The sequence below is a fragment of the Procambarus clarkii genome, chromosome 44, assembly GCF_040958095.1.
Source record: "Procambarus clarkii isolate CNS0578487 chromosome 44, FALCON_Pclarkii_2.0, whole genome shotgun sequence".
NCBI classification, from domain to species: Eukaryota; Metazoa; Arthropoda; class Malacostraca; order Decapoda; family Cambaridae; genus Procambarus; species Procambarus clarkii.
The window spans coordinates 8,891,414-8,915,945 of NC_091193.1; the positions used below are offsets into that span (position 1 = coordinate 8,891,414).

The 24,532-nt window shown below is 41.3% G+C and overlaps 2 protein-coding genes across 2 annotated transcripts in view; both read left to right on the forward strand.

Moving 5' to 3' along the window:
* The window catches only part of T48 (FU domain-containing protein T48), an 88,971-nt gene extending 79,774 nt beyond the window's left edge, over positions 1 to 9,197 (forward strand). The window contains exons 4-7 of the mRNA XM_045725593.2: positions 1,923 to 2,085; positions 2,586 to 2,730; positions 2,984 to 3,179; positions 5,146 to 9,197. Coding sequence (XP_045581549.1) covers positions 1,923 to 2,085; positions 2,586 to 2,730; positions 2,984 to 3,179; positions 5,146 to 5,891 — 1,250 coding nt within the window. The 3' untranslated portion in view covers positions 5,892 to 9,197. The remainder of the gene's footprint in view (positions 1 to 1,922; positions 2,086 to 2,585; positions 2,731 to 2,983; positions 3,180 to 5,145) is intronic.
* Positions 9,198 to 13,259: 4,062 nt separating this feature from the next.
* On the forward strand, positions 13,260 to 24,179 carry LOC123745257 (trypsin I-P1). Its single transcript, XM_045725592.2, has 7 exons — positions 13,260 to 13,389; positions 18,486 to 18,610; positions 19,401 to 19,512; positions 19,962 to 20,125; positions 20,842 to 20,972; positions 22,373 to 22,483; positions 23,285 to 24,179. The coding sequence occupies exons 2-7, from the start codon at positions 18,490 to 18,492 to the stop codon at positions 23,537 to 23,539; spliced, it is 894 nt and encodes a 297-aa protein (XP_045581548.1). The 5' UTR covers positions 13,260 to 13,389; positions 18,486 to 18,489; the 3' UTR covers positions 23,540 to 24,179.
* Positions 24,180 to 24,532: the final 353 nt, after the last annotated feature.

The following is a 24,532-nucleotide window of genomic DNA, read 5'->3' on the forward strand; positions in this document are numbered from 1 at the left end:
TGAGCCCGGAAGAAATGTCAGTGCAATAATAATAATAATAATAATAATAATAATAATAATAATAATAATAATAATAATAATAATAATAATAATAATAATATTATGATTATTATTATTATTATTATTATTATTATTAAGAAGAATATCAAGAGACAACCGGGCCGTTCAACCATCCCTCGCACTACAGGCTTCCCCACGGTGTCCAACACTTACTGTTATCAATTGTTTATGTCTAGTTATATTTCCTAACACCCTCTCATGTGTGTAGTTCACACACTCCTAGTTCTCACATACTCGGTTCTTCCTCACACACTCACTCCCCTCTTTCTCGCACACTCACAGCTTCTCCACACACTCAAATGTTTTTTATACAAAAGTACAATAACAGTTCTTTCCCAATGTTGCCACAATAGTCCAGCTCGTCGTTCCCACACTATCTGGCAAGTGTTCACACCCATTTCATTATGTTTCCGTTGATGCGTAAATAATGTCTTCATGCCTTAACAATGCCAGAGTTCCCCATATTTAAACCTCACGCCACCGAGAGGACTCATGTTCATATTATTCATTACTTCTATCAATCAGGTTTATAAAATTTTCTCTCCGGTTACTTTAACTTTGTTCTTCACCAGGTAAAATTCTCTTATTTCATCTTAATATTTCATCAGGCCTTTACATCAACTTAACATGTTGTTCTCTAACTTTAAAAAAAAATGGTGTTCATTTGTATGATATTTTGTATAACGTGTTTGTTCGAGCTGCTTCTTCAGTTTTTAAATGATTCGTATATCATTAACTCTCATCATACTTTCTGTTTGTTGCTTATTGTCTACCTCAATTTGCATCCACCTGGTCCACTCCACTGTCCTGCACCCCTGCTCATGCCACTTCTCACCCACCTAGCACTTCCTGCCCCTCCTAGCACTGTGCACTCACCTCACCCATCTAGCACTTCTTGCCCCTCGCCCATCTAGCCCTTCCCGTCCTTCCTAGCACTGTGCACACCTCGCCCACCTAGCACTTCCTGCCCCTCCTAGCACTGCACACCTCGCCCACCTAGCACTTCCTGCCCCTCCTAGCACTGCACACCTCGCCCACCTAGCACTTCCTGCCCCTCCTAGCACTGTACAGCACCTCACACCGGCTTAGCAGTCGTAACTCAACGTTCTGTAAATAACTTCATATGACATCAGGATTCGTCATTAAAGCCTCTTATTCTAAGACTATTATTAATTCAGATAACGTATACATCAGACAACTCTTTGTCTCCTTAACATTTCAAACATATTCTGTCACCTTTCACAACTGTGTGCCACGCTACAACACTTTATTTGGCTTAATTATATTAACACAGCCTGACTATTGTATCTGGAAGTATCTAATGCAAGCCACAGCAAGGGGCTCTCACCCCTCCCTCCTGCAAGCCACAGCAAGGGGCTCTCACCCCTCCCTCCTGCAAGTCACAGCAAGGGGCTCTCACCCCTCCCTCCTGCAAGCCACAGCAAGGGGCTCTCACCCCTCCCGCCTGCAAGCCACAGCAAGGGGCTCTCACCCCTCCCTCCTGCTACAGAAACGAGTGCAGTTACCCCTACACTCGCCAGCCACTCGAGAAAGCTACTGATTTAAGAGAAAAATGTAACAATTAATTATTTCATTATTTTATTATTATTATTTATTTACATTATTTATCACTTTTCATTTACTTGCACACTAGGGGGCTAATCACGTGACAACACATTAAAAATGCCGAAACTCGCACGATGTTTTTCATATCACAGTAGCGAACCCATTTCCTGATTTTAGACTGATTTCCCTTCCCTTATCCATGGTTATGTTAGGTCAGTATTGGCTGGATAATGCATGCTGAGTCCACAGAGTTTGGTGCTCCTCACCCACTCTCTCGTCCTCTCCCACCCCTACAGAAGTGTCGGTGGCGGACGAGGAGAGGACAGAGTTCCTGACGCAGCTTCGGGAGCTCCGAGGAGAGGCCACCAACTTCCTGGAGATGCTCACCCACACCAGGAACCGCTTCAGGACCTTCCAGGGACCTGACTCGCCCACAGACACCAAGGCTAAGGCTTACAGGTGAGTAAGAGCGGCGCCTTGACTTATCCGGAGACGTTATGACCAAGACTCATAGACAAACAAGGTCAAAAATAACTGTAGGGTTAGAGGAACTTGACCCTCCATCCAAGGCTTGAAGGAGTTTTAATATCGTGTAATATCCACTATACAGTACAATACAAATTCATAACCATACAATACAATATAACACAATAAAGAACACTACAGAGCTGTCCAATACAAAGTGATTGAATGCAATACAACAACTTTGCTAGTACAATAATCTTTATATCGTTCTAGTCTTACAAGCCAGGATCTTTATATCGTTCTAGTCTTACAAGCCAGGATCTTTATATCGTTCTAGTCTTACAAGCCAGGATCTTTATATCGTTCTAGTCTTACAAGCCAGGAACTTAATCTAATCCGATATCTGATTATGTCGGATTTTATCAGCTGCTGTTCGTCATCATCGGCCGTTGTGTTTTCTATTCTCTGCTTCTAACCTTTGACCTTACTTCTAGGGCTGTGGTTCGTGACTTATCGCGGGTGCTGACGCTGCTCAACCGTCGGGAGGAGCACATCGTGACGGTGCCCGGGGACTGGAGGAGGCTGTTGTCCTGGGCCGCGAGAGTCCTCGCCAGGTACAAGAGGCAGAAGGCTGCGAGAGTAAGTGATTTGGCGTGATTTTTTCCCTGGGAGGCCATTTTTGCATGAAGGTGTTATTAGATGATTCACGTCCTAGTCATATGATGTCAGAGGTTGTTTATCTCTCTGATTGGTGGACACATAACCAACCACATTTTAATGGCTAACCTATATATTTTAAAGATTAAATTTTATATATATTTATTTATTAATGATTTATTACATTTCTATATACGAATGTCTGGAAAAGGTTTAATGAATGGTGGTGTTTCAGGAGAGCGGAGAGATGCCATCCCTGGAGACGGTGCCTGCTGGCGGGACGCTGTACCAGACCCGGCGCCAGGCCCAAGCTGAACGGTGTCGACTCGTCGCTCAGGGCACTCCCACCGTCTCTGCTTCCTCCTCGCATCCTTATCATGCCTCTAGGGACAGCCAGCAAGAACAAGAGTCTCTCTCTTTGTCGTACAGTGGTAAGAGACATTTGTAATGCACATGATGTGTCTATAGACGCGTTCTACTATTCTGGGTGGGGAGTTCATGTAAGTAATTATCAATGAAGGCACCAAGCCGGGGAGACTTATGTAGCACCATCAAGTTGCAAGATATTCAAAAGTAGGTTTAAAGGATTCTTCTTCTTGTAGGTTTCCGTTGTCTTGTCTTTCCCTGGGTTTTGCACTGGTGGATTTGTTGCGAGGTCGGGTCCTCCCTCGCCTTGTTAATAGGTCCTGCCTTTTTGGAGTTCGGGTCTAATTTTTTGGTAGGGGTTTAGTCTGGGTTTTAGTCTCCCATCCTCCTCCTTTCTTACATCCTTTCTCTGTTACCTTTGGGGGACTGGGCGCAGTATCTGCTGCACCCACTCACTTGAGTGGGCTGTTGGAGGAGTCGGTCTTCCATATTCTTCTGACAGGTCTTGCTTCATGGAGCTCAATTTCTGCTGGTTTGCTGTGGCTCTGGTCCAATTTGTGAAGTCTTGGCAGCTGTGTTCTTGTGCTTCTCTGTTCTACGGTTGGTGAGCTACACACTGCTGCAGACGCGAGCAATTTGTTCTTTTAGCCTTGGAGAAAGTTTTTTCCATTAATAGCCACCTCCTTCCTTTTAGCCATGAATGAGATGGCAAGGTTCCAGAGACTCTTTGGTGCCCATGTGATGCTTTTCTGTCAATCCGGTGTCCCTGATCCTTGTTCCAGGGTCCGGGTGTCCCAGATTATCCATAGAATGATTGTTTGGTCAGTCCGCACTGGGCTTGTGTGACAGTGGGCACAGTGACCCAGTGATTCTTCTTTTTTTTTGGGGGGGGGGCATTAAAGGTCTTTGGTGGTACCTCTTGTGTGGCTCCCTGTCTTTTCATTTCCTTTTCAGGGGCTTCGGGTTGTCTGTGGAAGGTGTATGTCTCAAGTGGCTGGCTGACTGGCTCCCTGGACTGCCATCTGGTGATGGAGAAGTGTCACTAACAAGCGGTAGTAACTGGTTAAAGAGTGTGTTCATATTTAACAGGTTTGGGAATGTTTCTCCACGCAGTTGCTTGTTTTCGGGAATTCTATCCTTCTGGTCGATTTTCCTCTTGGCTTGAATTGATTTTGTATTCCCAGACTCTCTTTGCTCTAATGACTGGACCAGATTCTGCGTTTAGTGTCCGGTAGGTGCTTGTGACTCCAGGAGCTGATGGAGCACTAGTGTTGCTGCTCACCAGGCCGCGAGCTCCGGGACGCTCCGAGGGGACCCATCAGATAGTCCATGTCTGATAGTCCAAAATGTCCATTCAATGCTGGACAATTTTTCTTACCATATATTATTATTATATATATATTACATAAATTTTAGAATTATTTTTATCACGTAATGATTAAATTATAACAATTAAATATACTTTTTTAATGCTCATGAATCACAAAAATTAATACCAGTTGCCCGATTTTCAGTTAAGGATTATAACTTAATTAATGGTACCTACAGTAAGCAATTAGGTATGTTTTTAGTACAAAAATATTCAACACACAAAATCCAGGCTGTAGCTGGATCTTTGAATAAACAATTCGTTTAATATAAACAAATATATAAACAATAAAGCTCGATGGAGTGTCACCAGCTCAGTCTTTTGAGGCGCAGCAACAGAGAAAATACGGGGTACTAAAACCAGCGAACAATCCAAAACACCCACCTAACCTAACGAGCCTACGCATAGAAAACATGGAGAACACCTAGATGGGTTCTCGTGTTTTCATACCCCGTATTGTGTCCGTTGCATTAACTCAAAACAATGGGCTGGTGAGACAGGCCACCTGTCCAGCCCTTTTTATTGGGCTGCCACGACGGGGAGACACCCATATACTGCACGCCTTGTTACTCTTCCCTAGTTCACCCATCTCTCACTACACCAAGCCTCTCACCCATCTTCCATTCACCCATCCAAGCCTCTCACCCATCTTCGTTTTCCAGATGACTTGCTGAGCCACATGGGGTCAAGGACGACCTCGCTCATGAGCCTTACTCCTATAATTCTGGAGGAGAACGAGGACGAGGACGATGGATTGTTCGAGGACGACGTTGAGACCCACTTCGAAGATTTTAATTTCAACACTAGCATGACGTCACAATACCACTCGGATGTTGACTTCCACGTCACCAACGAGGAGATGCTGAGGAGAGATGAAGTCAACAGGGAAAATAACAACAATACCACAACGCAGATGAATCACATGAATCACTTCAACAATATCCAGAAAGACAATTCCCAAACCTCGCCAACCATCGCGGAGAAAATAATGAATATAAAGAACATGGAGCGTTTATTAGAGGGCAGCGAGAACGGTAAACACATCATATCTGACGTCCCCCGCCACCACCAGCACGGGACTCAGAGACCTCCGGGGAAAGCGTATCACTCAGAAAATCCCAAAAATCTAGAGCAAGTGAAGAATGAGCAGCTTCAGCTGCTTGAGAGTGACACGATAAATGCTGTGTTGTCAGGTGAGGACATGTATATCAACATCGTCAGAAAGCCAGTCATGGTGGGCCTGGTGCTGGCTGGGGACCCATTGCGGGACGATACCTTGGATCATGTCGAAAATCGTAGACGTGGAACTCAACAGATTGGCAGCAAGAATAACACAGCTGTCAGCTGCAAGGCGCAGGCTAGACGCCACCTGCCAGCACCTAGATGTGAGCTGACCACAGAGCTTTAGGAGCGAGAATTATATATTATCGTGACAGAGTAGACCAAAAAATCCTTCAACGTAAGGATTAATCGACGCTTCAAACCAGGGATTTAGTGCTGGTTAATCAAGAGAGAGAGAGCGAGGGAGAGAGTCCAAGGTAGACTCAGATATAGTCTCAAATATAGAGCAAGCCATTATATTAATTAATGAGCATTAGTAACTAATGGAGACTAGATATCTTGTATTCCTCACTCGTCATAAAACGTTCTTCCAATACAATATGTAATGCAAATGCGAAAGGTTTAATATCATTATTTGTACAAGTGCAGCAAAGTGAACAATGGTGCAAGACCCAGGAGGAGCAAACACCCCACGCACTGGATAATCCAGCACACCTCACCGCCTCTGTCATCACAAGCAGATATACTCTGCTATATTTACATTACAGTCTGAAGTTAGTCTAAAACTCATAGGTTCAGCACGTACCTCACAGTACGCATGTAGGCACCTGTGTGACTGGCTGCACCAAGCTGAGAGGTGATGGTAACACACTGACAATGCACTAACACAACATGAACACAGAGTTGCTCTCTCAGGCATATCATTGAAAATTTCATTTTCTTTTTAAATAATACCTCTGGGTAATGCAATTGCATCACTGATAAAGTGACTGTGTATTTCTGCATATATTTTTGTTAAGCATGTAATCGTATTGTTTAATATCTCTGTTTATAGAATGTATATATAATATACAGTACATGTATTTTTATATTTTTAGATACGCCGTGTCCATAAACAGTGGATAGACAGATTTCAACAGTACAAACCTGTATAAATATAGACATATATATTAATTCTCATCATATATTGGTTCATCTGTAAGCTTGGTGTTGATTGGCCGACGACACACCTAGTGAAGCCACTCGTCTACCAGACCTGTACACACCATACCATAGTTCATTACCCCGCCACAACACGTCAATAACCGTTGTTGTTGTGGCCAGCCATTCTAACGTGCGCTAGTGTATATTATTATTTGTTTTAAGTGCAACACTTAACAACATTAAAAGTGATTTTTAATCCTTGTAAATATTTAAAAGAATTATAAATATAACTTGAAACCTACCTTGTTACTTGGCAAGATGGGTATGAATGATTAAATATTTCTAGCTACGTTATACTTTTTAAGTATACATAAATGACATTGAAATGAATATGAGAGGTTGAATTGTGTGCTGTAATCGCATTTATAATTATACAAGAATTGAATTTTAGCTTTCATCTTGAGGCATTTATGTGACACTTCCATAAGGCTTTAACCATAAAGATTTATGTACTATATTTAGCCTTGACTCTCACTGTAGCCATCATCATTCATCAGGCTCCTCTTCCAGCATTCTTCACCTCCTCTCATTTTGTTGTTCATTAGCACAAGTTTCCTATCTCAGCAATATTTACAACTCAAAATGTTGCATTTACCAGCATCATCCTCTTATATTTGTCTAATTTATTCTAACACAGTTTTGTGCTCTTATTTCCTGTCTCATCTACATCTCATTGTTCAAATGTCTTCCTTTCTCTCCCATTATTCCATATTCGTCTTCCCATCTACATTTTTATCATTTTTTTGTGTGTTTCTTTCTGACTGCTCCCTCATTCTTCTCCTCCTCGTTCCATAGACTTGCTCTCTTGGAGCTGTGTCCTCCCTCCATACCTGGTCACGTTACATCCTACCAACCTCTCAACGGTTATTACAACCACCACGACAACAGCTGACTACACAGCAAGTACACATTATTAAAAAAAGTATATATATATATATACCATAAAGGGGGGTACAATTCTCGGTGTATGTCCCCTGTCTACTCTGTCTACCCTGTCTACCTTGCTAGTAATCCTAAGGCTCTTAAGTCGCTCCAGTTCTCTTCATGTCTTCTCTACATTGTTTTCCTGACCAGACATTCCAACTCCCTAACCTGAACATCTTTATGTGTACCTTTTTCTCTCAGGTTTGTTCACGTATATATAATATTTGTATTTATATTATGGTACTATATCCAGCTCAGAGTATCTAACCTCATTCTAGTTTAACTTCAATAAAGATGATCTAACTAACACAGAATAGCTTACTCGAATTTATTGACTAAACATTATCTGCATTTATATACTGTATATATATAGTAGCAAAGGAAAAACTGAAAGTAGGATTTATTTGAGCGCTTTCGTGTTAATCAAGACGTTATCAAAAGTACAAACAATGAAGTACAACTCTTGCATCTAGAGGCAAGACGGTGACGTGAGAGGTACAAGACAATATTACTGTACTTCTGGCTCATGAACACAAACACAATATGTACATCAAAAAGTGTCAAGCAATGCTCAACGTACATAAAATTAGCATTGAGAAATTCACTCAAAAAATGTGTTACGGTTATCATATTTTTTCTGTTTGAAAATATTGTCAAGACCTTGAATCATTTTTATGTACATGTGGTGTTTAATTATGAAAACAATATTGGAAAATTATTAGAGAAACAGCCCTTGTAGTGATAACTGTGTCATTTACCAAATATCCTGTAAAGATTGTAATACATTCTATATAGGTCAAACATCTAGATTTGAAATTCAGAATTTTGCAGCATAAATATTCTGTAAGAAGTGGTCAATAATCTAATGCATTATTTGTTCATTAGTTAGAAAATTATCATCAAATTGATTGAGTATTCTTCCTAAGTAACAAATTGCAAAAGTTTCATTATTGGAATTTCAATAATTTTTCAATAGAAACATTATTGAATCTGCTTTATTACAAATTACAAAACCATACAGTATGAATATTAGTGATGGTTTGTACAATTTTGATACATTTTAATGGATCAATTAAAACACCATCTTTGTAAGATGATTGACACAGATATTCCATTAAGGCTTCTGGGAACTCACATTTATTCTTCATTAGATCTACAGTTTCATCTTGTTCTTATGCATTAGCCATTAGGCCTTCTGCGGCTTCTTCTTATTCTTATATTCATGAACCAATATTACAATGACGTTGTATTACACCTCATACATCTTCCTGTCTATATATTAAATTTTCAGTGTTTGTACTTTGTATGTGTTTATTAACGCGAAAGTACTCAAGTCAGCTCTGGTTTCATTTTTCTTTTGTGGTTAAATATTTTCACATTATTCACAGTGTTTATATCTTCGTGATTTACACACACACACACACACACACACACACACACACACACACACACACACACACACACACACACACACACACACACACACACACACACACACACACACACATTATATATATATATATAGGTAGAGTACAAGTGCAGATGCAATTACCTCAGTCCCAGAGTTCATTTTGACTTAATATTACGTTACCTCAGTGTGTGTAAGCCAAGGTTCTTACACGAGTTAGATTCCGCCTTTAAATAAGCTTCAGTTTAGATACGTAAGCCTCAACTGTAAGTGATCTAGCCCCAGACCTAGACGAACTAGCATCAACCAGATGAACTATCCTTAACTAGATGAACTAACCTCAACGAGATGAACTAGCCTCAACTAGATGAACTAGCTGACCTAGCCTCAACTAGATGAACAAGCTGACCTAGCCTCAACTAGCTGAACTAGCCTCAACCTAGTCACCATAAACATAACACCAGCAACCAAAGAATTAAATAACATATTTATATGGAGAATATTTTATCTTGTACATACTTGTAAATATTATACACTTGTCAGTACATTTGTTGTTTATATTGTACATCATTCACATATGATGATAAATAATAAAGTCTGTATAGCCATGTTGTTTGTTATGAGTTCCTACTACAGCCATGTTGCTTGTTATATGAGTCCCTACCACATCATACGGTACAATTCTAGTACTATTACATCTTGCCGACAAGACTGTGGTTCCGATCCATGTCTGTCTGCACAATCCATCAACAGGCTGCTGGTAGACACCGGATTGCCGCCTGTAATTGTACCAGCATGTTGTCGTTGTTGTCTAAGATTCGCTACCCGGAACAAAAAGTTCCAAGCAGCACGGGCCATGGTGAGCCCGTAGTTTTGTACCTGCAGATCTACTTGCTGCTCCGACACCTGTCACACAGATTACAGAACCCCCCCCCCCCCTCCTGCAACGACAATTACAGAGCCTACTAATTCTGCATTACCACCGGCAGCGCCTCCTGCCGCTACCACCTCTGCAGGTGCAGCACCTGAGTGCTCATAAACTCTCATAAGTAAACGAAAAAGACGTGATTCAAAGGCGAATTATAGGAATTTTCCCCTTTTGGCCCTTGCCAATACCGACCAAAATAGTTTTTTTTTCAATAACTGTTTTCTTGTGCAGATAAAATATTCCTTTGAGACATATAGAAACATGAGGATTCTCCTCATTTTGAGGGTTATGGAGAGTTATGGAGAGTTATGGCCAGCCTGGCACTTCTGACCCCCCCCCCCACCCCCGCGGACACGTTCCCAGCAGCTGCCGGTCCAAACATGACATAAATCATCCAAAATCTACTTTTTCTTCCTTTTGGCATATTCGTCAGAGAATAAAATATACACTTTTATCAATACAAATTTTCACTCCATCCTACTGCATTCTAAACACAAAGGAGGAATAGTAATTATAATAATTGTATCTGCGATTTGAAAACTTGAAAATTTTTCGTACAAGATAAAGAGCAAAACCATCACAACAGCCGTCGTGCATAACCTGCTCACTACACACAACACAAGCTTCACAACAAGACAGATATAAACCTCACTACAGCCAGCTCTTGTCAAAACTATTTGCTGCAAATATTCAGGGGCCAGATTCTCGAAGCAGTTACGCAAGCACTTACTACAAACCTGTACATCTTTTATCAATCTTTGGCGGCTTTGTTTAAAATTATTTAACAGTTCATGAGCTGCGAAGCACCAGGAGGCTGTTTATAATAATAACTACAGTTGATTGGCAAGTTTTCATGCTAGTAAACTGTTTAATATATATAACCAAAGCCGTCAAAGATTGAGGAAAGATGTACACGTTCGTAAGTACTTGCGTAACTACTTCGTGTATCTGGTCTGAGAGGTGACACATCAGAGACCCAACGGGAGGAAAGGTATGAAACATTCTCAAATGTTTACATCTGAGGTGTACATATGTACTTCTTCATATGTATCCATGATACATATGTGTGTGTATTTTTACTATTTGTGCCTGCAGGCTCCAGCTCTTAGCTCACTGACCCCGCCTTTCTAACCGTCAGTTGTCTAGTGTAGTTATTACCGATAATATGTGTGTTATAGAATGTGTCAATGTGTGCACAGTGGGTGGAAACTGGGCGCAGGTGTTGAAGCCAGTGTGTGCAAGTGACCACAAGTGTTCAATTCATCACAGAACGAACAGTTGTGTAATCATACTTTTATAAGCATTCTGAAAAGTAAAGTTTTGTTTTACTATATAGTTGTGTACGTGTGTGTGTGTGTGTGTGTGTGTGTGTGTGTGTGTGTGTGTGTGTGTGTGTGTGTGTGTATGTGTGTGTGTGTGTGTGTGTGTGTGTGTGTGTGTGTGTGTGTGTGTGTGTGTGTGTGTGTGTGTGTGTGTGTGTGTGTGTGTGTGTGTGTGTGTGTGTGTGTGTGTGTGTGTGTGTGTGTGTGTGTGTGTGTGTGTGTGTGTTACTATTTGTGTCTGCAAAATCGAGCTATTAGCTCTTAGACCCCACCTTTCTAACCAATTTATTTTTCCTCTATTATATCTACTACATATATGTATTTCTAACACGCTCGTGCACACACACACACACAGCCGGCGGGCCGAGCGGACAGCACGCTGGACACGTGATCCTGTGGTCCCGAGTTCGATCCCGGACGCCGGCGAGAAACGATGGGCAGAGTTTCTTTCACCCTATGCCCCTGTTACCTAGCAGTAAATAGGTACCTGGGAGTTAGTCAGCTGTCACGGGCTGCTTCCTGGGGTGTGTGTGGGGAGGGCTGCGAAAAAAATAGTAGTAGTAGAAACAGTTGATTGACAGTTGAGAGGCGGGCCGAAAGAGCAGAGCTCAACCCCCGCAAACACAACTAGGCGAAACACACACACACACACACACACACACACACACACACACACACACACACACACACACACACACACACACACACACATTATTAGGCTAAGACGTGTTGCACACCTGGAGAGCATTACGTTTGTAAACAAACATCAACATGGATTCTGGAAACAGAAATCATGCCTAACAAACCTTTTGGAATTTATAATAAAATAACGAGAATATGGCAGGACAGAGAAGGATGGGCAGACTGCATATTTCTGGACTGAAAAAAAAACTTTTAATACAGTACCGTCACATGAGACTGCTGTTCAAACTTAAGAGGCATGCGGGAGTAAGCGGAAAGGCCCTAGCATGGGTAAGGAACTACCTAACAGGAAGGAGCCAGAGAGTTACGATAAGGGGGGAGAAGTCGGACTGGCGAACAGTAACGAGTGGACGAAAGGACGAAATGAAATGTTCACACGGAATAGTAACAGAATGAGGTGGTAGTGGGTGGAAGCTGGAAACTCAGATGAGTCACAGAGATGTTAGGAAGTTTTCTTTTAGCGTGAGAGTAGTGGAAAAATGGAATGCACTTAAGGAGCAGGTTGTGGAAACAAACTCTATTCATAATATTAAAACTAGATAAATGATATGGAAATAGGACAGAAGTCATTCCTATAAACAACCGATGGCTGGAATGGTGGGATCCAAGAGTCGATACCCGATCCTACAGGCACAAATAGGTGGGTACACACACACACACACACACATTAGGCTATTAGGTGAGTACACATCCCCAGGATGCAGCTCGCAGCAGCTGTCTAACTTCCAGGTACCTATTTACTGCTAGGTGAACAGAGGCATTAGAGTGAAAGAAACTTTCCCCATTTGTTTTCCCCGTCGAGAATCGAACCCGAGCCATTAGGACTACGACACCCGAGCGCTATCCACTCAGCCGCGAGGCCCCGTAAGATGTGTGTTTGTGTGTGTATTATTTGTACTTACAGGATCACGCTGTTAGCTCTTGGATCCCGCCTTTCTAACCGTTGGTTGTCTAATGTTCTGACTCCAGATCTATTTTTCCTCTATTATATCTATTACATATTTCACACACACACACACATCCGCAAGATGCAGCCCCTAGCAGCTGTCTAACTCCCAGGTCCCTCTCTGTAGTTTAGTGCCTCCTATCTAATACCTTTTTTTTAATATTGGGATGAGAGAAGGTAGTGAGGGAGGGATTAGAGGGAGTGGTGAGGGAAGAATTAGAGGTAGTGGTGAGGGAGGGATGAGAGGTGTGCAGGTGTTGGTAGCCTCATTAGTTGACAGGCGAGGCAGGGTCCACCTGTGCCTCCACCAGTTACTAGCCTGGCACTCCAGTCACGCACCTTGGCACTCCAGTCGAGTAACTGCCTCTCTAGCGGGCATCTACCACTCCTGGATAGTACTGGGTACACAAGGTGAGCACTAGTGAGACGTGACCACACTGGCCAGTGACTCTGTGACAAGACAAACACGTCACGCTCACCCGGTGACTAATTTTAGCGGAATAAACTAGGTTATCAAAACGGCATACGGAACCATTCAATTTTCTATTAATTGCCAATTGCTTCCTTAAGCAACACATTAAGGAACCAACGCGGGAAAATAATATTTTGGACAGTGTTAAGTAACAGGGAGGCACAAATTAATGACATCGAAACAGTGAGCGAGCTGGGGAACAGTGAGCGAGCTGGGGAACAGTGAGCAAGCTGGGGGAACAGTGAGCGAGCTGGGGAACAGTGAGCGAGCTGGGGAACAGTGAGCGAGCTGGGGAACAGTGAGCGAGCTGGGGGGAACAGTGAGCGAGCTGGGGAACAGTGAGCGAGCTGGGGAACACTGAGCGAGCTGGGGGGAACAGTGAGCGAGCTGGGGAACAGTGAGCGAGCTGGGGAACAGTGAGCGAGCTGGGGAACAGTGAGCGAGCTAGTGGGATCAGTGATCACAAGGAAATCATATTTTACATAGAATGGGACAGATGTGTAAGAGAACTTGGTTAAGGTGCCAGATTTCCGAAAACCTGATTTTAATGGACTAAGAAATTTCTTAGATAAAATAGATTGGACAGACCTGACTATGAGGGAATGTGAACCTGGCGAGGGGTGACGTAACACAGGCTTGCGATGTAGATTCAAAATACACATTATTTGCAAACATTCTAAGTAAAGCCTAGGAACGCATTATTCGATCTAAACATACATATGGTTAAGATCAAATAATGAACAACCCAAATGGATAACTATAGGTCTGAAGAACCTTGTATGTAAAAGAAAGTATGGTACAAAAGGATTAAGAATGGGAAAGTCAGTCTAGAACAAGAATTTGTCAAACTGGTTAGAAATGTTAAAAAAAATCGGCAAAAAGAAATTATGAAGTTTGTTTAGGAAGGCAAGCAAAGACAAATCCTAAATGTTTGTTCAGTAATATCAAACAAAAATTAGGGAAAGGAAAAGTCCATTAAAAACTGACACAGGTCAGATAACCGATAATGACAAATAATTGTGTAAATGTTAATTTAAAATATTTTGTCTTATTTTGTCTGTAGTTAAAGATGAATTGAACATTATGCCTTCAGCCGAACAAGTCATTATTGGTAGAGAAGAGGACAAGTTGACTAGTTCAGTAGTTACCAGGGAAGATGTTATTAAACATGTTATTAAGCATCCTCCCTGTTTAATAACATCTTTACTATTTGGTCCTACAATGGCAGAGACGGTTAAGGTAGATGTTTGGAAAATGGGAGAGGGAGAGACAAATGGACAGTTGGTGATGGAGAAAATGGGAAGAGAGAGAGAGAGAGAGAGAGAGAGAGAGAGAGAGAGAGAGAGAGAGAGAGAGAGAGAGAGAGAGAGAGAGAGAGAGAGAGAGAGAGAGAGAGAGAGAGAGAGAGAGAGGGGGGGGGGGGAAGATAGTGAACGAGATAAGAGAAGGGGGAGAAAGAGACCTGGGCACAGCGAGGTACCCCTTAGTCTACCCCTTAGATCATTATGAGCAGTTATTGAATTTAATCAGTTCCGTCGTTAAATAAACTGCTTACAGCAGACGCTATAATTCCCTTACCTTCGGGTTCACATATAGTTGATGCCAGTGACGTGTGTGGCTCCAGGGGTCTTTTAACAGCCCGTCCTCATCAACAAGGGCCAAATGCTGGTTAATCCAGCGGCCAAACCTCGTCTACGAATTAAAAACGGTTTACAAACGACTTGATGACGTGTGAACTTTTCTCATCCCATCCTCGAAAGGCCCGAAAGTAATTCCATGCACCCGCCAAACCCCCTCTTTATGAATGAAAAAGGTTTACAACGCTGGAAATGCTTCACCCACGTACTTTAAATACAAATAATCGCCAACAGAATTTAAACAACTAACCTGACCTACGCATAACTATACTCAGAATTTGAATTTATAATAACTAATTTTATATGGGATCAAATCTATTTTTTATTATAAAGTATGTTAAAAGTTATGAATGAATCTTCGGGGACGGCCGCAGCCTTGCCTGAGGATAGGTTAGTGCCAAACAGCTGTTGTAGCACAATTTAGCCATTATTGATTCAAGCAGTTTTCTCACAATGGACGTTAAAATAATTGGCCGACAGTACGACAAGGGCGGTACTTCCCTTCTTAAAGTCTTAAAGGACTGACACAACATTTACTTTTCTTGGATTAAGGCCCTGGCAAAGGCTTCATCTGGTCCTGGGGATTTGTTTGTTTTTAATAGTTCGATGTTTAATCATTTCCTCCCTGGTAATGACTATACAATTTGCCTCACCATCTCCTCCACCAACAAGGATGTGTCCACGCGTTGGTAAAATGTAAAGTTCTTTATTAAATAGAGACAAAGTAGTTAATTAGAATGCCACCAAGAGGAAGACCTTCGACAGGTAATAAATCTTGCGCGTACGCATGATGGAAGACTGTGCACGACCACTGTCTGGTGTGTGTGCCGTGCACGTGTGTGCCGTGCAAGTGTTGGGCCTACTCAAATCTGGCACAATCTGGGTCTCGCCATACACCTGCTGCAATGTCCTGACGCTGACGGACACATCTGGGACACTCCACACACCTGCTGCACCCTCCTGACACTGAGGCACACATCTGGGACACTCCACACACCAGCTGTACCCTCCTGACACCGAGGCACACATCTGGGGCACCTTACACACCTGCTGCACTGCCCTGACTTCAGTTTTGAGCACTGTACTCTTGAAGGCATGTAGCGAAGGATGGTAATTAATCCCGTCTATTAGGACATTCTTGTATTTAATTTCTTGAACAATTCTAAGAATAAAGGGGTAACATGCTTGAAGTTTGGCAATAGATAAAAGGTTTTAACAAGCAGGAGATTAATATGGTTCTAAATACAGGTATGTACATTACAAAACAGAATGGGGAGCAATGGACACATATTGCATTAGATTCGACTAAGGAAACCCGGGTAAATTCTTGTTCGGAAACAGGGATTGTTGATTAATGGAACAAAGTTTCGGGTAACATTATAGACGTGTGTACAGGATGAACAACCCAGCGGGTTTTCTTCCTATTGGGGAGTGTTGTTCATGCTGCTATGGCGGTGTGTCCACTCACAGGATGAGTGGAGCTGCCCAATAAACTCGCCCCTCGGGGAAAATTTTTAAAAATTATAGGCGTGGGTTGGTTGGACTGGTTCAAGTGTAGGATAGACTAGTATGAGTAGATGTAAAGAGTGAGCCAGGAAGGCACTTCCTCTATTCTAATGTTAGTACTAGGAGTGGTATCCGGTGGCGCCCGGGACAGTCTCACCCCCCCCCCCACCTTCCGTTCCAGCCCTCTTTATTTTCCGCTCTCTCCACGTCCCCCGTCTTCCCTTCCCCTCCCCTTTTCCCCCCCCTCTTCCACCAATTCCCGTCCCCTCCCCTTTCCCCTTTCCCTCCTTTATCCCTCACCCCCATGTACCCTATCCTCCCTTCCCATTTTGAGCATACAGACCTTTATATATATATATATATATATATATATATATATATATATATATATATATATATATATATATATATATATATATATATATATATATATATATATATATATATATATATATATATATATATATATGAATGGTCCCTATATATATATATATATATATATATATATATATATATATATATATATATATATATATATATATATATATATATATATACATATATATATATATATATATATATATATATACATATATATATATATATATATATATATATATTTATTTATATATATATATATATATATATGCGAAGAAGCTTGAATGGTCCCTAAGCCAATATGCAACCGAAAACTTCTCACTCCCTGAAGGATTCGAACCCAGTCAGCGAGGGCTCCATGTACTTAAGCATCTCCAGTACTGTACTGCTAGACTACACTGACTACAAAAGGTTGGAAGTCGTCAGACCCTTAACCCAACCCTTGACAGTACTAGGTTGCCAATTTTAGGGTACAGATATTTCATGGAATCACCTCGCAGTTGTAGCCACGTGAGTAACAAATGCAAAGCTTGAATTTAAGGGTTAAATTTATTCTCTTAAATTAAATTTAAGGTAATTCAGGCAGAATTCCACCTGATAGAACTTGCTGAATCAACACCTTCCTGTCAGCCAAGTCACTTTTAGGTTGAATTTAGATCTATAATTGACTTCGCCTAATTTTCTCACAATTTTAATGATCGTATGATCTTATTGATATTATCATTCCTTGTAACGGTTTTCATTTCCCCCGCTTGTCCCTCACCAACATATCCACCTTGACAACAATATACATATAAATGAACACATCCACAAGGGCAATGATGAGGGACATGTAATGGCGCCAAATTCTCCCTCATCCCTCCACCTCCAGAGTCAAGGAGAAAACTCTCGTATATTGTTTGCTCAATGAGAGTTTATAGGGCTCTGTCTATCACAAACTCGAATTAATGATGTTAATTCAATATTTTTTTATTAATTAGTTAGTTTTTTATAGCTACATAATTTATAAGAAGTGACAGAAGACAAATTTACTTTTCTAATTGATTGTTATGGTGCGTGACGTAGTAGTCAAGCGGTGTCGGCCGGCCCGTGGGATGGCGTCGCTCTGTTAAAGTACACACATTAATTTTGGGTTAATTTGTCAGTTAAACCTGAACAGTGAGTAACTCTCACTAAGGTTTATTTTAATATTTTATAATTAAAGTATGTTGTGACCATGTCCTCTAAATATGTTATTTGTTGTGACCATGTCCTCTTAAATATGTTATATGTTTTGACATATGTTATATGTTGTGACCATGCATTGAGCCTCTCCCTACAGTTTAGTTTTCTACAATTTGTTACCAGAGTATTGCCGTCGACAGACTCACAGACGTACCTCACCTAACAGACGTGTGCATTATAATTATGCCTTTGCCCTGCAAATCAGAAAAAAAAGCATCCTCTACGTGAATAATTCCCAAATAAAGCACCTATTGAGTTACAATTCTGACAGCTAACATTTCTACCCACAGAGGGATGAGGGCGTGGATAGCCGTGGTGTGCATTTGGGCGGGAGCGGGTGTGGAGGCCGCCCACTTGCTTCCAAGAGACCTTACCCGCCCGGATCGCATAGTGGGCGGGGAGCCGGTGAAGCGTGGTGAGTATTCAGGTGTTGAGGGAGAGTTGGTCCGGTGTGGGGGGACATGTGTGTGATTTATGGATATGTGGGGAAAATGTCCATATGTTTAGCGGTCTGATGTGACAGATATACACACTTGTGTATGAGGAGTGTAGGCAAATGTCATTATCATGGAGAATAAGGCGTGTAAGGAGTATTAAAGTGTATTACGTACGGAGACGAACTGTACGTGAGCATGTGCTTTACTCCAGTAACAACACAAAGGGGGATGCGATATCAATAGCTGAAGGGATTCGTATACACATCATGGAGGCAAATGGTTAATATTCAACCCATCGTCCAAAAAATTATAGAACTTACAGAAACTCTTTGCTAGGACGTACAACAGTTGGCTGTTGGACCAAAAAAACTCGCCTTTTATATGACTGAATTACTCCACATGGCAAATTAAGAAAATTAAAAAGTAACTTATGAACCTAACCGAAGCTGTCCAAGCAACCCCAGGCCTATTATATGCTGTCTTAGCCTAATATAATACACATATATTATACTAAGCCTGAAATGTTTACATTTGATTTATTTTTTGATGTCCTCTACAGAATAGATAATACAAAACGTAGACATTGTTACTGCAACAGTTCATTTTTGCACGTTTGACCAAATAGTTGCTGTCATTTTAGGAGGACTGGCTGTAATATTGACCCTGGTCACAGTATGAGGCCAGGAGGGTTTTCACTAATAAACACGTACTTTCATCACATGCTGAACTCAAACATTGTGACTTTACTCTCGGGTGGCGAGGAATCAGGTCAGTTGCCGTGGCAGGTGTCGCTGCAGTACCATGGTCGACACTTCTGTGGAGGGACTCTCATCTCTGATACCTTGGTTGCTACGGCCGCCCACTGTACACAGACCTTCAAGTGAGTCCACCACCCATCAACCCACACTCTGCCCCCCCCCCATCCCCTGCCCCTTCCTCAACCCCATGACCCCCTCCCCATACACACACACATACAAACGAGGGTTTGTATTTCTGTGTGTGACCATGAAGGAAGGAAGGAATGAAACAGGAATATATATATATATATATATATATATATATATATTTTACTGGAAAAACTCATTAGGGCAAATGGAGGACCTTTTGACAAGCCGCCGGCTTCGTGTCCTCGTCGAGGCCACTAGTGCTAGTGGCCCTTAGGTAATATATATCCCTCAGTCTACAGCCACTGTCATTTTCTCCTAGGACACCATCAATACCCATCATGCCATTCTCAATTTGGTCACTCCTAGCTTTGAATATGTATTATTAATGTAGTAATACCATTGGTTTGATCAACGTGCCCCCGTCCTTCGCTCCTGCTGGCAGCTTCGACGAGGTGAAGGTGGTGACGGGGGCCTGGGACCTGAGCGAGACCAACAGGATGTACTCGGTGAAGACTGTGATGGCGGCGCCCTACAGCACCGTCTCCCTCACCCACGATATTGCTCTCCTTAGACTCACCCTCGAAGACTCCGACATCACCTCCAGAGGTACGAGAAAGTTGTTATAAATTTTTGTTTCATCGTAGATACAGATACAAATAATTTATATAGCCATATTATAAAATATATCGATATTATGCTATTGCCGACTTTTAATCAATGTCAACGAGTAAATTTTATATTATAATGGATGAGGTACATGGTACCCAGGTCGACCCAAAAAGTGTACGCCAAGTAAGTGTTATGAGCCTCCAGAATGGAAATCTATTATAACATTCATTTTACAGGTCAATATATGTAATTTTATAGTCAGCTAAAAAACTTTCTGGAAAAAAAACGCCATTTCAGACTTCATGGGGTCGTGGGGGTAGCAATAGCCTCGGAGAAAAGCACACACACAAAGCATTAGAGGGGGATTTTTGGATGCAATGTGTGCTCCAATGATCACAACACAAACACTGGACCAGGAAACTGAACACTCTGTGAGCCTAACTCTTCTTAACAGTCTCATATCTTTGCGAGGTTGTGTTAGGCCATGTTATTGATAAGTTTTTTGGACCTTAAAATCAAGCAGAGCGTCTCCGGCAGCTCCACTGTACCAGAGATTGGCGCTGTTCCTACAGTTACTGATTAAAATGAGAATGCCAAACAGGGGGATTTATATATAATCTTCCTGAACAAGTTCCAGAAGTGAAAATTTTGCATTTGATGGTTCTAAATACAATTTGGCTTCGAGTCACTTACCACTGGTTCTCACCCGCTAGTTGGCTCTGGAGGTGTGCCCATCGCCCTGGAAACGCGGAAGGAGGTAGAGGCTGGTCAGCGATGTACCATCTCTGGCTGGGGGAGGCTGGCGATGGGAGATTCTTTAACAAATGTCCTCATGGCTGCCGATGTACGTATAACACCTGTGTTCTCACTGCTCCGTTTTCCTTGTTTTACTACATTTGAATTAAACTGTATCCTGTTTCCTAATAAGGATAACATTGTAACTAGAGACTGTTGTAGCTACTATGTTGTTAGAAACTTCTATTGTAGCTTAACTTAGCATACTTCTTACCCCGTCAGGTTCGTTTCAGTTTTGACACAGCAACAGCTTTCACCCCCAACAACGCTATTCTCTCACTTGGTACATAAGTTCTTCCTCGACTGTGAGCTTAATACAGTAATTACGTATAATTAAAATCTTAAATAACAACTTCTTACTGGATCCTGATAGTCCTCCAGATATAGGTTATTTGTTAAATTCTGTCATTGACGGTAGTGCTATGGCATCCGAATTTTGGGGGAATCGGTTGACAAATAAAGTTTCAGGCGGTGAACTATGATAATCCCTCGTGGTCGTGAGTCATGGTTGGTGGTGACGGTACACAGGGGATATACACGACCTGGAGCCCGCTCCTCGGTGTATGCACACTGTGTACTGTACTTCAGGACTAAAGTATTCTTGCTGGTTGGTCACTAAGCTGCTGCTGCTGCTGTTGTTGTTGTTGCCTTAATAACCTTCCGTAGGTTGATTGGCGTTAAACCCAACACTAAATAATAATAATGATAATAATAATAATAATTTATTTAGGAAAAGTACATACATAGTTGCAGAGTTACAGTACAAACATTCTGTTTGATTTAATAATTAAAGATAGAGGTAGTACATACAATACCTAAAGCCACTAGTACGCATAGCGTTTCGGGCAATTAAAATTAAACCAGTTATTTTATTATTGATGTGAAGTTCTTCCTTATGTAATACAATATGCACCAAAGATTTGGGATAGGGTTTTATTTATATTGAATTAAACCTTCGCACAACCATTGTGATTATTTGTTTTAACTTAGCATGATTAACTTTTGTCATCATATCTGATTGTATAATTCAGTTGTTTCTTCCCGCTCTGATAATTCTGCCTTGTTATCCGTCATCCTTATGAGTTAATAATTATTAATTATTATCCTGTTCATTGTCTGCGCATTATTAATTGTCCGGCTTTTACATATATTCGCGTGAACATTCATGTAATCTATAAAATGGGAAAACATCGTTCTCAGGGTTGCTGTTGCTTGTTCCTTAAGAGCTTTGAGCTTTCCTTAAGAGCTTAGTATATCTTGTACTCTAACTAGTGATACAGCTTACAAATTGTGAGTACAACTATATAAGTTCCCATTAATCAGAAAACAAAAACTTTATCTCACCAAACACAATTTAATTCAACTCTGCAAAAAAATAAAATAGAAATAGAATGCTGATAAAATGTTACATAGAGATGATAATGATGGGACAAGAGCTGTGATTCTCAGGTGAAGGTGAAGAGTGACAGTGATTGTTTTGAGATCTTCCGGGGCTACTCCTTCTTCAAGGTCTACCCCAGTAACGTGTGTGCGGGAGGAGAGGACAAGGACGCTTGCCAGGTGAGTCTCTCTGGACGCCCGCACCTCACAGTGCTCCTACACCAAACCTCTCCCGAAAATATTGTGCCAATTGGTGACTGCGGATGGAATGTACACAATATACTGTTACAACAGAAAAAGTCCATCTTTTGTAATATATTTTTTTTTATTAGACACTGGCTCTAGGCTCCAAGTTCTTACTGTTTATGAATCCTCAAAAATTTAAGTCCCGCATTCCCCTCCTTTCCCTTCTACGCTATTGTGTGGGAAAATGTACCACGTGGTCGCCTCAGGCCGACTTATCACTTTTTTTATTATTTTTATTATTTTTTTTTTATTTATGCATATACAAGAATGTACATAAGGAATGTGAGGATACAAATATGGTAATTACAGTCTTGTAAAGCCACAAGCACGTGCAGCGTTTCGGGCAGGTCCTTAATCTAAGAAAATTTTAGGGAGGTAAATACTTGCAAAATTATAGACAAAAAATGATAACAGATTACATGAAATGAAAAAAAGATGAGAGAAAATTGTAGGTACAGTATATTAAAGCACATAGGTAGCTAAGATTGATTGCAAGTGAACCTGCTGTGTAGATTAACGGTATACCTGGAGAGGTGTACAGTTTGTCTGACCCTATGATACCAAGGTAATGATTCAGGCCCGAGAGACCTCTGCTGCTACAACCATAATATCTGTGGGTTTAGTTCAAAATAAACATATCAAATAAAAAGTTTGTGACAACAAGTACGGTGATATCCGGTTATATCTGTACCATCCCAGCCACACTACCCTCATGTCTTGTGTCTGTTACTTCAGGGTGACTCTGGGGGTCCTCTGGTATGCTGCAACAACTCCACCGAAGACCTCAACTCGTGCCGGCTGGTGGGCATCACCTCGTGGGGCATAGGGTGCGCCACTAGGGGTATTCCTGGCGTGTACACAGAGGTCGCGCACTATGTTAAGTGGATGAAGGACACGATCACCAAGGAGTACGGCACGGACGGACTCCGGGGACTCTCATTCTTCGGTCAGGAAGAATTAGTCACGGAGGACCAAGATACCACCGACTAGAAGCGGGAGACATGTACTAACACTGACCTGCTGATAACAACACTGTCGTCTAAAAATGCATAGAACGAAGAGATTAAAATATAATGAATGAAAATCACTTGAATTGGCTGATGAATAATGTTTTCAGCTGAAGGTCAGCAAATTTTGTCATGAGCATAGTCATCTGGAGAGGTCTGTGTTGGCCACAATATATATATATATATATATATATATATATATATATATATATATATATATATATATATATATATATATAGGTATATATATATATATATATATATATATATATATATATATATATATATATATATATATATATAATCAGCTAAAGAAAAAGCTCAGGAAAAAGTTATCATTTATTAAATCTGGTAATAAAGCTAAACAACTCAGAAAATAAATGAAGTTGCTAGCTGTAAACTACAGGAATTTCAATGTAAACAAAACAATATTGATGTTACAAGTAAACCAACTCAAATATATATAAATTTTAAGAGAGGTAAGCTACTAGAGACACTACACAGCAGCATCTATAAATTAAAATCACTTCACCTTCACAATTATAATTTCGCTAAATATAACAACAGTTCTTCTTATACGCATTAAATTATTAAATAAAAATGCAAGTAAAATTATAAAAAAAGCATTTGTTTAATTGGTAAATACACACACAGCCTCAAACTCACCCTCGGGTCCCCAAGTGCAGCGGGGAACCTCACAGTGTGCCACCGGCGTCAGTCTCGCCTCTCGCCCAGCTCTTGACAGGTCACTGCTGATACACATGGAAAGACGCCGACAACTTGTACTAAATAGGGTACTGGACTCTCCACCCCCAGTGACCATTCTATGCATGTAACAATTCATTCACTTGGGCACTGGGAGCCTCGAACACCCGACCTTCTGCACGGGAGACAGTCGCCGGATGTGCAGGACCGTCGACAGTCGCCGGTTGGAGTCGCCTCTAGTGCCCAAGTGAATGAAATGTTACATCCACGG